This window comes from Puntigrus tetrazona, chromosome 23 (genome assembly GCF_018831695.1).
Source record: "Puntigrus tetrazona isolate hp1 chromosome 23, ASM1883169v1, whole genome shotgun sequence".
NCBI lineage: Eukaryota > Metazoa > Chordata > Actinopteri > Cypriniformes > Cyprinidae > Puntigrus > Puntigrus tetrazona.
The window spans coordinates 5496612-5513553 of NC_056721.1; the positions used below are offsets into that span (position 1 = coordinate 5496612).

At 39.1% G+C, this 16942-nt stretch overlaps 3 protein-coding genes across 5 annotated transcripts in view; 1 reads left to right on the top strand and 2 right to left on the bottom strand.

Annotated features, from left to right (window-relative positions):
* Positions 1–7728, top strand: part of LOC122329193 (CD9 antigen-like) — an 11382-nt gene extending 3654 nt beyond the window's left edge. The window contains exons 3-8 of the mRNA XM_043225390.1: positions 2566–2689; positions 2847–2921; positions 3005–3088; positions 3450–3500; positions 3660–3743; positions 4642–7728. Coding sequence (XP_043081325.1) covers positions 2566–2689; positions 2847–2921; positions 3005–3088; positions 3450–3500; positions 3660–3743; positions 4642–4707 — 484 coding nt within the window. The 3' untranslated portion in view covers positions 4708–7728. The remainder of the gene's footprint in view (positions 1–2565; positions 2690–2846; positions 2922–3004; positions 3089–3449; positions 3501–3659; positions 3744–4641) is intronic.
* Positions 7729–8794: 1066 nt separating this feature from the next.
* Positions 8795–12949, bottom strand: LOC122329290 (mitochondrial glutamate carrier 1-like). The gene is made up of 9 exons (XM_043225520.1): positions 12836–12949; positions 12507–12632; positions 12218–12273; positions 11667–11757; positions 11468–11586; positions 10930–11122; positions 10241–10395; positions 10085–10160; positions 8795–10000 (listed from the first exon to the last, which is right to left on the bottom strand). The coding sequence occupies exons 1-9, from the start codon at positions 12853–12855 to the stop codon at positions 9841–9843; spliced, it is 996 nt and encodes a 331-aa protein (XP_043081455.1). The 5' UTR covers positions 12856–12949; the 3' UTR covers positions 8795–9840.
* A 134-nt stretch (positions 12950–13083) lies between these two features.
* LOC122329296 (thyrotropin subunit beta-like) lies at positions 13084–16777 on the bottom strand. Of its 3 annotated transcripts, XM_043225530.1 has the most exons (4): positions 16489–16777; positions 16366–16402; positions 15664–15980; positions 13084–14804 (listed from the first exon to the last, which is right to left on the bottom strand). In XM_043225530.1, the coding sequence occupies exons 3-4, from the start codon at positions 15817–15819 to the stop codon at positions 14565–14567; spliced, it is 396 nt and encodes a 131-aa protein (XP_043081465.1). In that variant the 5' UTR covers positions 15820–15980; positions 16366–16402; positions 16489–16777; the 3' UTR covers positions 13084–14564. The 3 variants fall into 3 exon arrangements, with proteins under 3 accessions (XP_043081465.1, XP_043081462.1, XP_043081463.1); XM_043225527.1 differs by having other exon boundaries at positions 16366–16777; XM_043225528.1 differs by having other exon boundaries at positions 15664–16777.
* Between the last annotated feature and the right edge of the window lie 165 nt (positions 16778–16942).

The window sequence follows — 16942 nt, forward strand, 5'->3', positions numbered from 1 at the left end:
GAACACGTAATATTGTTACTATTATTAATTTCAAATTTATATTTTATAATAAAATTTTTAATTATATTTACTCTATTATTATTTTTAAAAAATTATACTTTCTGTTATGTAACTTATTTTTATTATAGACTTTTTACTCATATTCTTACGCTGATGCATTTTACATTTTAAAAGGTTATGTTAAAAATATTACACAAACATAAACATTTTTTGGATATTTTTATAGATATTGCAGTCATGCAAAATATAAATTTATATATAAATATATAAGAATGTGCACATTTAATTGTGTAGTTTCAGAGTTTTGAAGCCCACTGTAAAACCGAAAAAAAGCAGCGTCAGACAGACCTCTAGTGTTTATTTACTGGATGGAAACATCTGAGGCCACTCAGGGTGGCAAAGTTTCCACGGCCTTCTGCCCAGCCCTCAAGAGCTCTTTGCGAAATGAGCGCATTTCAGAGGGCGGTGCTTCTGAAAACAGGAAGTTACATTTTGAGTTGCGCATTCATGGAGGAAACCGCAAGACTTCAGGTTTGCTGTAGCAACAGTTCAACCTGGGAGGAGAGAGATACAGAAGGTCGTGCAGTGCTATATCTAGATGCAGAGGAGAACGGCGCTTCATGATGTCAGGAAATATTCTTATCCTCAAACGGCCTCCTCAAGCTTGGTTTGGGTGCTGACATCACCCTCATCTTAAAGCAGAAAGGAGAAGCCGGTGAGAACGAGCACGACTCAAAACCTCAACCAGATCCCGGCGACAAAGTCAAAGTCGTTTCTCGTAACTTGTCATCTTTCTCGTTTCAGCCTGCTAACCGCAGTCACATTTGCATCACATACAGTTGTGTTCTTTTCAGTTAGGTACAAACACAACCCACGTAGATTTATATTTATAGACTTTCTAAAACTAGCCCGTGTCTGTTTCTGTCATTATTTATTCACCTTGAGAGCAACATAGTAATAAGGTAGATTATAGTAACATTGGTAACATAGATTTTCTCTCTTATATATTATATTTAACTTATTTTAGATATATTTAAAAACATAGTGGGGCTGTTATATTAGTATTAGTATAAATGAAATAAAAGTGGTATTCATAAATCTTTTTTTTTTTTTTTGTTAGCGTAACCCCAGAGCAGATATTTCCTAAAAAATTATCCCTCAAATCCGATTGGTTGATTGTACTGTTGATTCAGGAACGTCTTGGACTTTTTTTGGGTGGGTTTTTTTGGCTACCAGAATAATATAGTTATAATATCTCGCCGGGGTTGACTAGCCTCAGATATCATGCCGACGAGCGACAGAAAATTCGAAACTTTTCGAAAATCAATCAGAATGGTTGCGTCTACGGTATTCCCGCTATTTCTTCCATCCAATAGGGTTCATTGGACCGTGATAACCAGCCCAACCTTAATTGTTCGGAATAAACCATCTGACAGTATTGACGTTAACCAGGCTTCGTAGTGCTCTCCGTCCACACGCACATTTCACATGACTTTTAGATTACGGTCCACAATGACAAAGATTTGTCTTCTCCACAGCTACTGTGGCAACGGTGTAAATATTATCAGCGCGCGACGAGAATGTTTTTCCTCGGGAGGGAGGACAAAGGTTGCGTTCACTCTCTCTGTCACGCTTTGTTTCCTTTCATCTCAGTTTTGCTCTTTCTGTTTCCCAAATGCTCGAGATAGTGGCGAAAAGAATTGCACGTGCGGTGGGGCTAGCGGTTTTTGAACGGTCCCGAACCTAAGCATTAAGAGGACTAAAGATACAAATGACTCCTGAAATCATGTGGTCGTGAGGATCGCTGGTGTTTAATTGAACAGCTTGTGACTGGTGACAGGGATTTTTTTTGCAGCTTTAGTGTTATTTCACCAATGAGTGACTGTCATTGAGTTAGTCACAGATTTGTTAACCACCCTATTAATTCAGGGACTAAACAAGTTGTCTTGCGCTTTTAACTTTAATCCAACGAACGCAGCCTCGATGAGCATAAGAGGTGGAAAAAGCGTACCTTTTCATATCTTTCTGAATGCTGAACGTGATACACTAGTAGAGGGTGACTTTGCAATCAGCGCAACAATTACTCTTTTGATGCCGTTTAATGATAAAGGGTTGCATTATCCCCTGCAGTCTCTCTCAGGAGAGCTTCGATCTCATTTCCAGACTTCCCACCTGTCCCAGGTCTCCCGTGGCACAATTATACCGGCTCAGTCTGAGGAAGCTCTTCGTGCCCTGATGTTGACCGAAGCTGTCAGGCACCAGACTTGTGGCTTTGGGAATCGCTCTCTCTTTCTGTTTTGCCGTAACGAGGCGGGGGAAGATGCTGGAGTGACATCATCCTGAGAGGTCGCGCGCGGTCACGCTGCGCTCAAACATCTCCCGAAGAGACTGATGTAACGCTTGTGCTTCCCTCTGCTGGCGACTCGGTACATGACGTTCTGCTGAAACCACAGCAACGTAGTGCCAAAAAGAGAAGATTATTGACATCAATGGCAGTTGCTTGGCTGGAGCAGGACCGACTGGAAATGCATGAGTTAAAAAGGATCTCCAGTGATATCGTGTGTGTGTGTGTGCTGTTGTGTCCTGCGCAGGGGTCTATATCCTGATTGCGGCTGGGGGTCTGGTGATGCTGGTGGGCTTCTTCGGCTGCTGTGGAGCCGTGAGGGAGTCTCAGTGCCTTCTGGGATTGGTGAGGGTGATATCTTCTCACTTTGAGTTAACAAAACGGTATCGTTTGTGAGCGTGCTGTTGTTTTATTCTGATTTGAGAATAGAAAGAAATGAAGAAACACCTGGAATGTTTGTGTGTGTAATAAAATGCCGTTTGAAATCTCTCTTCCTTGGCAGTTTTTCGCCTGTCTTCTGGTCATCTTTGGAGCAGAAGTCGCTGCAGGAGTGTTTGGGTTCCTCAACAAAGACGAGGTAACGCTAAACCCCAAAAGACCCCCCTCGTGTTGATTCAGAGTTCAGTCGAAATCAAATCAGACCGACTTTTCTCTTTTTAGATCATTAAGGAAATAAAACAATTCTATGACGAATCGGCAAGAAACAATAGCAGTAACACCACCGTCAAGTCCTACCACAGCATTGTGAGTCAACGCTTTCTACCTCGTTTTTTGCCTCTCTGTTCAGTTAATCAGGAACAGCAAATATAAAGTGGAAAATATTAACAAAATCAATTTCCAATTAATAATATTTTCTGTACAATGCTTATTTAGAAAGCTAACGTGCTTCTTCTAGAGTATTATTTTAGTTTCATTTAATTTGAATAATTATTTAATTTTTTTTTTTTATTTCCTAGTTAATATTTCTCATATTCTTATTTAAACTTTAAAGCATATTAATTACCAAAAACTGCACAGTTTCAGTTATCAGTAACAACACTGATATAAATGTGATATAATTTCTTGTCGTGAAAGATTTACATTTGTATCGCTTCATTGTCTTCAGCTAAACTGCTGCGGCTCGAGCAGCGTGTGTCTGGACGCGGCGTCAAACCAGGTGAGAACGACTGAAGCACAGATGAGGACCGTTCTTTATCTAATTAGCAGAACACCAGTATGTTTGGCGCTTGTAGAACTGTATAGCGCTTGAGTAGCGTCTGTTTAAACTGTGGTACCGAGATGCATGTTATCAATCGATCTGTTTGACTCTATGCAGACGTGTCATGAGGCCATTGAAGAGTTTTTCAACAGTAAGCTCTTCATCGTGGGTTATGTTGGGATCGGAATCGCGGGAGTCATGGTAAATGCTGTTATGTCAATATAGTCGTTTTTTTATCCTGATTCTGACTTTCAAACATCATCATTTGAATACTTTTAAACACTTTTAACTTTGAAGCCACCATATTTAGAGAGAGTTACGTATGTATGGAGTTCTTCCAAAACTCTTACAAACCCCAAACAATATACAATAGTGAGAATATATGAATGTACACTGATATATACATGTTTTTTGGAAAAACTCAATTATGCTTGTCAGGGCTGCATTTATTTAATCAAAATTACAGTAATACTGTGAAATATTATATCAGTTTAAAATATCGTCTTTTTAAAAAATACATTATTATCCAATAATAAAAATAATAGAAGTTCCTGCTGAAATAAGTAATACATTTTTAGAAGAATCTTACTGACCCCAAATGGTGGGCCTCATTTATCAATCTAACGTAGGAACAAGCGCAAATGTGCGTGTTTCGTGAAACGTTCGTATGCCGCCAATCACATTGCGTGAATGATTGCACGTTGATAAATGTGGAGGATGAAAACAATCGTCGTTTGAATATCACGCCCCTAAAAACACCCCGGTTGAGAAGCCACGCCCCTAGAGTTTACAAACAGCGCCCGGCCAGAGAGGAAGTGATCTCATGAAAGAGAAAAATATCTCTCCCCAGAAACACCCGTTTGCCTTGTAATCGCAAACAGTTAGGCTGCATTCATTTGTAATTTACATGTATATTACAATATTAGTAAATATTACCATTATAGTCTCACTCTACAACAAATATATATAAATTCCAAGTTTTGCATAGATATGAAAGTACGCTCTTTTTTGGGGGGTTAATTAGTAAATGGGGCCCACTGTATGTACAGAAAAGTGTGGATTAAAAAGGAAGTCGGTTATAATTGTCTCTTTTTTACAGATTATTGGCATGATCTTCAGTATGGTCCTGTGCTGTGCCATCCGGAACAGCAGGGAGGTGATCTAACGCAGTCTTCCTCACCTGAACATGACCTTTCACCTTTGACACTTAACTTTTGCTGGACTTGCATATACAACTAGAACATTCCAACCTAGTTCAAGGTATTCTTCTGCCACTCAGGAACCGAGAACAAACTCCGCTTTCATAATCCTGTACACCTCAACCAACCAATGGTTTAGTCCGGTCCTAGTTGTTTAAACTCAGATTGCTGGATCGTCTTTATTTTTAATGCCTGCTGGTTGGGTGCAGAGCTGGATCTTCCAATTGCGACAAACACGAGTTCGTTTTAATATAATTTAGATTTCGACTTCTGGTGCACACTGATCTGCTCTTTCAGAGAGTTTGCACATTTATGTATTGATGCTATTCCAGGCTGTTGCTGCGTTGCTTCGCATGCCAGATAAAAATATTGTGTAATGTGATGCCACTGGTTCTGTGGCAAACCCGCAGCCGCTGGGAATGGCGGAAAGAGGACCCACGGATGCTTTTCGCTTTACGTTTGTACACAAACAAGGTGGTCTTCTACGTCACCGACACATGCAAACAAATGCTTACCGAAAGATGCACACATGCGCACAAAACCCACATGTTGGTGATCTTCAGAAGAACCTTTGTGTCCATACCATCCAGTGAGCCCTCTTAAAGGGACAGCTCACCCAAAAATCATCTTTCTCACCCATGTTGTTCCAATCCTGACTTTATAACTCACAATTGCGAGTTTATATGAAGCAATACTGAGAAAAAAGTCAGAATTGCCGGTTTACAGCGGGTCTTGCGATTCTGACTTCATTTCTCACAGTTGCGAGTTTGTTTCGCAATTCAGAGTAAGGATTGCACGTTTTGAGAAAAAAGTCAAACTTGTGAAATGGAAGGCATAATTGTGATATTGTGCATTTACTTTATTTTATTCTGGCTTTAAATACAAAAGTTATTTTGAAGAATGTTGGTAACCAAACATTGGCTTCCACAGTATGGAGAAAAATACTATGGAAGTCAATGCAGGTCAATGGTGTCAACTATAAGGTTACCGACATTCCTCGAAATGCAGTCACAACTCGAGGGTGATTTTCAGCTGAACTGTCCCTTTAAGTCTTGCTTGCCCTCCGAATCCCTCCACGCAGTTTCCACTTCAGGAGAGGCACACTAACACATATTCGCATATGCATTTGAACTCACGTCAACACCGATGATCGGGTTTCTGTTATGCAATAACCTGGCTCAACTGAAGCCTCCACTGATAACGGTACAGCCTGGTATTCTCTGGCACGATGGAGCCAAATCTTCTCATTCTCAAGCTGGATTTTATGGTGTAGAGTTGCCTGGTTATTTTACACACGCAGCTAAGTAAAGACCCTGAAGATCCACTGACACTGTCTTGTGCCTTCTACCGTCTATAATTGGTTGCATCCAACCATCTGCGCTGTGAATATGAAACGGATCAGACATGACCGACATCTGAATCACTTGCTTAATTCATTCAACAAACAAGGATGGTTCAAGCAGTGTCCTTAAGTGGAGTTATTAGAAGAAGAACTAGTTTCGCTTACTTTTAAGGCGTCCTTGTTACAGTGTAATTGTACATTTAAGTACTTTTAATATTAACGAACTGCATGTTTGGGTAGGTTTAGGCTTACTTGCATGAAATGATGCATAATTATTATTTTTTTATTATAATGGGAAGTACGTGTAACATGTAACAAGAACAACTTAAAGTAAAGTGTGACTAAAGAGTTGTTATTATATCTATATAAGATGCATGAGTAAGTTATAAATGCATTGGTGGACTAATTGGGAGACTGTCCATGTGAATACCTTTGTACTCACGTTCATTTGCTTCGTTTTTTTAGTTGATTTAGCGATTTTGTCGGATGGGACGGTGAAGTAACGAGAGAGGGAAAAGGGATCACTCAAAGCACATCCGTGCCATTTTTTTTTTGAGGTTTAAATTGGATTTAGTTTCTCCGATTTTCAATGCGGTCTGAACCCCACATTTTTAACCTAAAATTTTGGTACTGGACAAAAAAAAAAGTCTTCAACTTCAAGTGATCGAATCCAGGTTTCTGAAATGAACACTGAAGTATTTAATCGCATATAGAAACTGGCTTAGTCCAGATGTTCTCGACACATTGTCAAAAATGTCTTGTTTTATCAAAGCATCGATTGCATGTCAAAGAGAAGTCACTTACAAGCCAAGCAGCTTTCTGTTTGTCTCACCCAAACTTGAAATGACCGCATTTCTCCTGTAAAATGTTCCTAAGCGACGGTAAATGTGAGCGTATCTTCAGTCTTACGTTCTGTGTACATATCTGTGAGAGTTTCACGAGTTGTCATAGTAGTTGTAGCGATCGTGATCATCTGTCTTGTGCGGTTAATGTGTATAGAGGCAGTTTTGCCCAGTGTACAGCCGTTTTTGTTTCACATCATGCATTTGAAGGTGCCTTTGTTTTTATTCAACCCGAAAAAACAACGTAGTATTCGGTTGAACGTTGTCGTTGTTTTAAGAGAAGGGATCGGAAAAGGGACGAAATCTCTTTTTTTGTTATTTATAATAGGGCAGCCGTTGGTTGGTCAGATGTATTTCTGCTGGTGCGTCACTGCTGAAGTTCCTCAAGATGAAATGGCATTAGAGTAGCGATTAGGATACGTCGTAGTCGACGCTAACGGAGTGTAACACGTGAAACAAGTGTTCCGTTCGCATTCAATGTTCAAGTAGATCCGTCCTCGTGCCCAAAAGCAACCCTGTTCAGGCTGTACGATAACTAGTACGGAGCATGTAGCGCGGCTTTCGAGTAGAGGCTCTGTCGTAAACTATGAGTGTGTTATTCCTACACTTTGTGTAAGCAATGTCAAGATTTTTTTTTTGTACTGTAAACAGAACACTGCAGCCTTTCGATGTTAGTGCTCACAATTTGTGTGTTTTAATTTATTTTTCTGGAGAGCAAGTTCAAAACAGCATTCGGGTTTCTCAGGAACACTGCAGCACGAGAACAAATAAACTTGTTTGAAGTTTCTGATTCTTGCGTTTTTGCCAGTTTCTTGCGTTGATGTTGCCGGCCGTCTGTGACCCGAGCAGACTGACTAGTATTGATCACATGACCTCAGCTGGCCGCCTCATCACATGACATCAATACCGATTGCAGCGCGAGGCTCTGGAAGTGAAATGTTATTGAATCCATGTTGTATCACATGACATGGGATTGAGACGTGTGTGTGTGTGTGTGTGTGAATGCCTACACAGTGTGAATTTGGCTCCAGCTTGGGAAAAGCAAAGCTTCTGCTACTTAATTCATTATAAATACAGATCATGCTATTTTGTCATGTTTTTTATGTCATTACCTCAGTAAATCTTTCTGAGAATTAATAACAACGTTAAATACCGTAGTTGTTTTTATACGAAACTTTTAAATGATTAAATGGAAAATTGCGCATTTTCAAATGATTAAAGACAAAAAAAAGGTCTCTCCATAAACCTCCTTGAAAAGCTGGGAAACGTGCGCTGGCCACATCGCTGCTTTAAAGCAGGACTTTTCTGGCATGAAATGCACGTCTGCTCCAAGTGCATGCAAGAAGCAGCTAGGGCAGAATCAGTCTAAAGTTTCAGCTGCAGTGCACAGTTTGCACTTTTCACCAACACAGATGTGTTCTTAGTTAACACTCACCAAGCACTTCAGAGTTTTCTTGACTGCGTCTCCTGCTCTGTTTGACTCTTTAACTTTGTAATTTTGCATTAAAGCAACCATAATATAATACACCCTGTATGAAGCTTTTATTCCATTCTATTTTAAGCTAAAAATAAAAACAGATTTTATATGACAATACTGATAACCTCACAATTACATTTATTTTATCTTGAACTTCTGGTTCTGAGTTAGTTCTGCTTCTAAGGTCGCCACCTTGCTTACAAAGCTTATCAGACATTTTTACATACTGTACACTCATCTTAAAAATGGTTTGTTAATGTTTTGCGTTCGACGTGTTCCATTTTTTAAATCATAGCCAAATTAGCTAGAAGCGCTAATAGAGAAAAGCTCACCCCAAAAAAAGTCATCATTTGTATCATTCCACTTAAAAAAAACAGCTGAGAACTTTCAAGAAACTTTTTGAAATGTATTTTGTATTTAATGCATTCAAAATTAGGCACAACAAGAACAAAACGCACAGATATTTTAGTTATGGTCCTTGTGTCAAACCACTGTTCTTGTATTTTTGTTCCATATTTCTTCTGTTTAGCACACTCAAGTTTCTGGAATGGTTCAAGATGTTTGCACAGACTCTTAAGTATGACAGTTTAACAAGGTTAGGTTGAACAGAATGTTGTTTAATTCTGTAAAAGCAAAGCCTCACTTCAGCAGGAATCAAACATCCTGTCTCTGTGTGTGTGTCTCTTTAGAGTTATGTATATTGTATAACAATGTCCTCATAGGTATGTCTCCATGCTAATGTCCACATTAATCAGCAGTGCCTCCTTTATACTGTGCATGTGCAAAACGTCACAAGAAAGGTAGGACAGAACTGTTAATGGATGACATGTAAAAAAAAAAAAGATATGACACAATTTTCTGGCCCTTGAATGCACGAGTCATGGCCGTACGCTTTCAAATCAATCCTCACTGAGGATAAATCTGACCTCTCTGACCATACATTTTCAAAAGAAAAAGAAACATGTGCAATGATATAGCTTCCTGAATAAGCCAGTCGAATATGCTACCGTTAGCATGTAAAGACAGGAAGTTAAACTCCAAGCCTTTGACAGTCTTCTCCAGCAACCATTTGTTTCAACTCTAACAATTATACGACACATAATAGTTTGTGTAAGATGGCAAAATTGTGCCCTCACGGAGAAAAGTGAATGGTAGTACTTTCAAAATTAATACTTATTGGTACATTTGAAAAAGTACTATCCCGTGACAGCTTTTGTACCTTTTCTGAGTGTATGATGTCCCATAACTTGGTCGTTATAGAAACATTTAAACTTAAAAAGAAAAATAACGTTAACCTGTAATGCTAGATATATGTTTTTGTACGGCGCAGATTTGAACGATTTTGCCTTCTCATACAAATTGTTTGGTTTGTTCTCAGATAATTAGTCGCATCATAGCTGCGCTGGTCTTTAAAGTTTAATTTGGTTGTTTTCACAGCTTAGACAGAGTAAAGGTTGAATGGGGTTTGTCCCAAGAGAAACTCCCCAACGCCGATGAAGTAAACCACTTGAGCGATTCCGAAGAGCGGAGCAATGACCAGCGCCCTGCAGCCGGCACCCTTCAGAAAAGCAGCCGGGCCTTCTTTGCGCATTATCTTTCTGTAGGAACAAAGAGCAGGAGAAAATTGCATTAATGGTTACTGATTCTTTTTCCCAGAATGTCCATTAACCGGGTCGCTTTACCTGATGCAATCCACAACGCCATTGTAGGTGTCTTCGTTTGCACTTTTATTGAGTGACTGCAGCCGGGTTTTCACGACTGGATAGAGATGGGATCAACTTTAGTCTGCGCACATACTTTAAGATTTGCTCAAACAGGTGTTCTTCGGCAAAACTCACCGTCACAAGGACTGACTGCCACAGCCGCTATACATCCAGCCACACAGCCCGAAATAAAAGACCAGTAAAAAGGCACATCATCATTCTCAGATGTCTTGCCCAGCTTGTTGATGTGGGCAAACAGTGGGAAGTAAACCACAGAGAAAGGGATGTCCCTGTAAGAAGAAAACACAAGGTCTGTTTTACTAATGTCTCGAGAGTTAACTCAAAGAAATTGGATGTTCCTGGTTCAGCGCCTTTATCAAATGTACCTAGCAAACAAATACACCCATCTACCCCTAAAATCGGAAAGGAATGATAGGCTAGGTCCTAGCATAATTTGACTGTAAAACTGAATTATTGACGGTAAAGTTGTTGCTGGTCCAACAATGATGTCCAATTTGGGTCAATCCCACACAAGGGGTGTCGAATCCTGCTCCCAGGGGGATATCTTTCCGCAGAGTTTAGTCCCAGTTTTACTAACCGCACTTGAACAAGGTCTTTAGGATCACTAGCAACTTCCAGGCAGATGTTTTGGAGCAAACTCTAGGAAAGCAGCTCTCCAGGAGCTGGAATGGGCACCCCTGCTTTACACCAATATTTTCTTGTGGTATTCAGTTTAAAGGTACTGGGGTACTTCTCTTTTGGGTTGAAGCAAGAGTACTGAATTTGGAATAGATTGTCATTAGCATTTATGGATAGAGTCGTACCTCATAAGGGTTGCTCCTAGTCCTTTGTAAAGTCCTTGGATGCCCTTTGTGCGAAGCAGTTCCTGTGTGATCTGAATGGCTGACACTTTCCTGATCGAAGACACAGGACCCACATTGTACGAACAGTTCAGGACCGGACTGGCTGTCCCAAGTTTCACAGTGTGGAGTACAGGTAACTTCCTCTGCTGGGCCACTGGACGTAAAAGAGGGCACAGTCCGTCAAGTCACTTCCTGCAAACTTTACAAGTCTACTAAATCAGTGGTTCTCGACTGCTGTGAACATATCTTATGTCTCCGTTATCTGACATATTTGGTTCATACAGCTCTTTTCTAATGAGCTGATGATCTAAATCGGGTGTATTAAATTAGGAAGACATGCATGACATGATCCCCAGTCCTGGAGTCCAAAAATTAGTTTGGGAATATTTAGATACAAGAAAGACATAAAGCACAGGAATGAGTATTTGATGACAGATTATGTCATGAATATAGACTAGAGGGAGCTGAAAATTGTATTGGGTGAGTTTTTATGCCTCACCAAGTCGCCCCGCATCTTGAAGCTGGATCTTAAGCATTTCCATGGGGGTTGTGACAATGACCTGACACATCCCTGCTCCGCAGCCAGCCAACATTTCCTGAAACACGCTCAGCTTGAGTCTGAAACACAGGTGAGGATCATTCAACCCTTCCATTGACCTGTTATTGAGTATTGAACAATAGAAGCGGAGGGAACGTACTCTCCCCGACTGAGCCGCTGACGGAAGAAATCGTTGGCTGCCAGTTTGATGGCCTTCTCAGGAGTCACTAGTGTCAGGTTGACTGCAGCACCTGCGGGGATTTTGGAAATGTTTGAAAAGTTGAAATGAAAATTTTGGTATTGAAACAAACAATTTGTTAGAAAATTCCGTAACACTTCAGCATAGGTAACACTTGTTAACTATTAACTATGACTTTTATCTCAATGAATGAAATTCTTCATTTGCTGCTTATGAATAGTCAGTGTGGTAGTTGTTAAGTTTAAGTATTGGATAGGATTAGGGATCTAGAATAAGGTCATGTAGAATAAGACATTAATAAGACTTAATAAGACTTTTTTTTTTTTTAAACTATATTAAATCTCTAAAAGTGAGGAACCAACAGGCTTGACTTTGGATTGGTGCCTTTCACAGGTTTATGTAAATGGTGTAAAGTGCTGACATGCAAGTTATGTTGCATCATGAAGATGGCCTCAGGGGCTTTAGATTTTTTTGGGAAAAAAAATGAAGGTCAAATTTCTAAAACTGCTTACCTCTGTACATTCCAAAGTATCCTTCAGACCGAACAGTCTTAATCAGACAGTCCATCCTAATCAAAATAATATGTTATAGTTATAGTTAAGTCACCACGAATGAAAGCCACACCCCTTTCACTTATACACAGTGTTCTGGGAAAAACGAGTTTTCAGGAAGAACAGCTTACTTTCAGTAACATTCTTTCCAAGAAACTGTTATCTTATGTTTGAGTGAACTTAAAGTGTTAAAGTCTTTGCTTTGCATTGAAAGTCTGCAAAATTTGACAAATGTGCAATGCAAACATACATGTTTTTGTAAACCTGTTGGCTTCCTCTTTGGTTCTGGAGTCTTGTCTTGGCAAGATCTATAGGGAACACACAGGTGACACCCACCAGTCCAGCAACTCCACCATTGATAAGCTTGGCAGGAAGGCTTGTGAGAAACACAATAGTGCAAATGAATGAATCAATACCTCAAAAACCTTTAAACCCACAGAAGAAAAGGCAATGTCAGGTTGACACGTTTATTTAATTCGCAACACCTCCATTTTATTTAATTGCTACAGTCCCAGTGTGAATAAACTGATTAATGAAATGCAGCCCTGCAACACGACAAACAGTGGTTCTGGTTCATACCTGATTGGTTGTTGAGCCATGGTGAGAGGTTTTGTGGTTTGGTCTGAGGACTGAGGTAGACAGAGGCGCAGTCGCTGTGCAGAGCAGCAGAGAGGGTTATATACGGTAACCACTCCCAGAAGCCTCAGGCAGCTGGGACTGACTGCGCGGCCAATCAGAGGAGCAGGATCTTCTTACAGTAAGCATGCAAGGAGACACTTACACTACTGCACACACACTCGGGATTATAGATGAGCTCATTCAAATGCATTTATAAGTTCTAGAAGGTTTAGTCTTTTGAAGAAAAAGACTGACTGCCACGAAAACTTTCATGGCGCAGATTTGGAACTTTTCTTAAGCGGTACGTTAAAAGTCATCGTCATATGTTCACGTTGGTTTTATCTTCAGTTCGAAAATGTAATAGTGTATATAAATATAAATAGTGCTGAACAAATTGAATTGAATTACTTCTACGCCATCCATCGAGACACTTCAAACGATTTATTCTTTAATCTCGCTTCATCTAATTATAGATAAACCGGTAATAAATATTCAATAAACCAATAAAGATGAACTCAATGAAGGTCAACGCAATACATAACGGATTTAAATAATGGATTTTGACAATGTACAAATTAGAGATGCATATTTTTTCTTCCAAGGGACTATTTTAGGTAGACTGATTGTGAGTAAAATGCATCTGTTACAGTAAAAAACGTACCGTATTAACTTTTATAAATATTGATTTCATTTAGTTACGTTATAGTATGTCCCTTTTTTGATTAAGTTAAAAAAACAACAGTTGAAACAACATCAATCTGGCAAGCTGGACAAATGTAGTTCAGTCAGTGACGTATTAAACAGTAAAAAGTTAACATTTCTTGATGTTTGCTGAATGCTAAATGTAATTTTAACTAACAAAACGATTTGCCTTCCCACAATCATCTTCATATTCCTTGTTTGCACTGTATGGTGTGAACTTCTTTTTGTTGTTGTTGGTTAACTATGTCGTAACTGTGTCATAGATAAAAATACTTCTGCTTTCGAGTTACGGCCTAACGGATTACAAATATATTATGAACACAGACCGTACTAGTTATGAATCAAAACTGGTTTCGTTTCCGAAAAGCAAAATCACGCGAATCCCAAATCCATATGCGATTTCCATAATATGAAAAAGTCAAATGTTTATTTTTCAGTTTTCACAGCGTCATTCATACACTTGACTCCATAATAAAACGTGTAAGCCATCATCAACAGTTTAAGATACATTTTTCACAAATTGTACTCGACAAGTCTTTTCGATTCAACCTAAAAATGTAATTTTTTAAACTGCTCTCGTACATTAAAAATCAAATTCGAGGTAAGAATGTTTTATTAATATCGTGAGGATTTATATTAGCTATTTTTGTGTAGTATACGGTGCTCTGGTGATAGTGTTTTTCTCTTTCTGTTCAAAACCAGCGTGTTATAATATCAGTTAAAGCAAATGAGACTTGAGTGATCAATGCAGACGTTTATATTGAAAAAGAAACAGACAAAAGATCCACAGCAAACATCGTCTCTCTTCTGCGAGGCACTATAGCTGAGTTTTGTGTGTGTGTGTGTGTTACATATACAACACTGTTGCAAAACTAACCATATAGTTCATGCATCCTGTACCTGAAACGCTTTCTAATAAAACCTCAAGGAAACGTTACCAAGACATTAAGTGGAAATAAAGGCAATCAGAAGGAAACCTTGTAGCGGTTCAGACGGCACGTAGCAGCTCGGAGCACTTTGCAGGAGTTAGTTTTGGCTTGTAGACGCACTCGTTCTGTACGGTGTCGCATTTTGTGCAGTGACACCGGCGAGCCACCGGATAGAAGAAGCGCGGGTCGATGTGGAGCGGACAGCCGGGCATCTTAGCAGAATGATAGACCACGGAACGATGCATGCATCCTCTCTGAATCAGAAAACGCTTGCCCACGAATCCCTGCACGTTTGTGTCCTGTCACACACACAATACACGTATACTGAATTTAATATAACACTTATTAACTGTGATTTCATTTAATAGACCTAGAATAGCTTTGTGTAGAATAAGGCATTAATATATGCTTAATTAGCATTGATCAGTGTCTAATATTGTAGTAATATGCATGCTAATAAGCGACTAGTATCTATATATGCAGTATACCTAATCTATATATTATGTATTTATACTGAGCCTGTTTATCACTTATTACATATTTGTGCTTGACTGTTTAATTGAAAAATGTACAGTATACTTTCCTCTTTTTCTGATTTAAGAATAAAAAAAATCCTGGTCACACTTTAGTTTGGAGATCAGTTCTCACTAATTATTTGTTTGAATACATTTTTTGCTAATAGTAGCAGGTTGGAGTTATTAGGTATGGGGTGCAGAATAATAATGCACATTAATATCTGCTTTATATACAGGCTGCTTTATTATACAGCCAATATACTGTACTAGTAATATAAATAATCCGATAGCTAGTTAATAAAGATAAATATAAATATGTTAAATATATCAATTTAACATAAAACTCAACATGTGGTTTTTGTGTGTGTGTGTGTGTGTTAATTTTTTACACATCTCACATCTCATCTCCTAATAGTTTGAGAGATAATTGTTCTCATAATTGGTGTTTTTCGTTTTTCTACATATATGCTTGTAAGCTCTGACCAGAAAAAGTTATTTGATGAAATTTATGCTATTTTGATAGTTTTATAGCCTCACTCACAGGTCTTTCTCTCTCTAACACAAACACACACCCCTCAAAAGCGACAATGCTCCTTAATAAAAGAGAAAACGTGATCCGGTGTGAATGCCAGCCGGCTCTTACCTGCGTGAAGCACATTCCGCCGCACATGGTGGTGTTGACGGCCATGCAGTGACCGCACTCGTGTCTCTCCACGTACAGCGTGTAGTTCTTCAGAGAGCAGGCCAGGAGAACATCTCCTCCCAGCACCAGCAGCACGCCGCAGAAGAGCATCCTCATCTTCACCGGGCTCCTGGTGTGCTCTCAGACCCGCGCTAATCCCAAATGATCTGCGTGGCTCTTATCAGACGGTGCGGTGGAGGGAGGGTCTTCAGGCCGGGGATCAACGTGACATCTCCACGGGGAACGGGCGAATCTGCATCGCTATTTATCAACGGTAACTGCATTTCAACAGTTTGATTAAATATCGTCAATTCTACAGGAAAACCTCGACATACGAACTTAGCATATAATGCAATTTCAGCTATGAATCACTCAAATATATCATATTATTTGCATTTTTCATATATAGAATAAATGCGTGATTTTGTTCTATATTATGACCAAACTATTTATCGCGGTTAATCCAACGTAAGGTTCTGGTTTACATAATAAACGTGTGTTCTGCGTATATTTGTTTTGCAATATTTTGAAAAAAATTAAATATCTGTGTACATACAGTATGTGTACTCTTACATTCGTGTAAATTATATAGATATATTTAATATATAACAGTAACGTTTTTTTCGTAAATGTAAGCATGAATGTGTTTTTTTTTATACGTACGTGATCAATTTAGGATGCTATTAATTGTATGGCAGCCCTATAAAAGTCACAGAGTTGTCAGAAGTCAGCAGGTATCACAGTCACGTTCTGTTGGCTGTGGTTTTCACGTGTTCGGTGGTTCACCTGGACGCTGTTTCCAGTGTCTAATCCCCGCTAAAGCTCCGCTCTCGGCCGCTGGGACATGTGCCGCCAAAGCATGCTTCAAAACATCGGCCCTGAAATACAACATCCAAAACATCGCTCGGTAAAGAGGACGATATGACGATCGTACAATAAAATGATTTATATGACAGAAAGGACCTGACCAAATTAGCACTTGAGGTAATAACTGCACTTCATTAATGCATTAGTTATTTACTTTGCTGCACGGAAGTAAATGAAAAAGCTAGGATTGCATGTTAAAGATATTTAATTTTATTCATGAAGTGTTGTTAGATCGGTATGTGTTTTCATTGCAAAATATATGAATGCTATAATAAAAAATGCTATTTAACACTAAAGGTCACGAACAGGTGAATAACACACAGATCTGAGCTTGTGCCTTTGGTTTTTATCTACTTATATATATATATATATA

Bases quoted from the DNA above. Each gene is read 5' to 3' on its own strand.
- LOC122329290 (XM_043225520.1), bottom strand. From the start codon at position 12,855: ATGGCTCAACAACCAATCAG. The intron at 10,396-10,929 runs GTACGACTCTAT...TTCTTCTTACAG, and splicing joins CTAGGAGCAACCCTTATGAG to GGACATCCCTTTCTCTGTGG. The intron at 10,161-10,240 runs GTGAGTTTTGCC...ATCTCTATCCAG, and splicing joins GGCAGTCAGTCCTTGTGACG to TCGTGAAAACCCGGCTGCAG.
- LOC122329296 (XM_043225530.1), bottom strand. From the start codon at position 15,819: ATGAGGATGCTCTTCTGCGGCGTGCTGCTGGTGCTGGGAGGAGATGTT. The intron at 14,805-15,663 runs GTAAGAGCCGGC...TGTGTGTGACAG, and splicing joins GCGGAATGTGCTTCACGCAG to GACACAAACGTGCAGGGATT.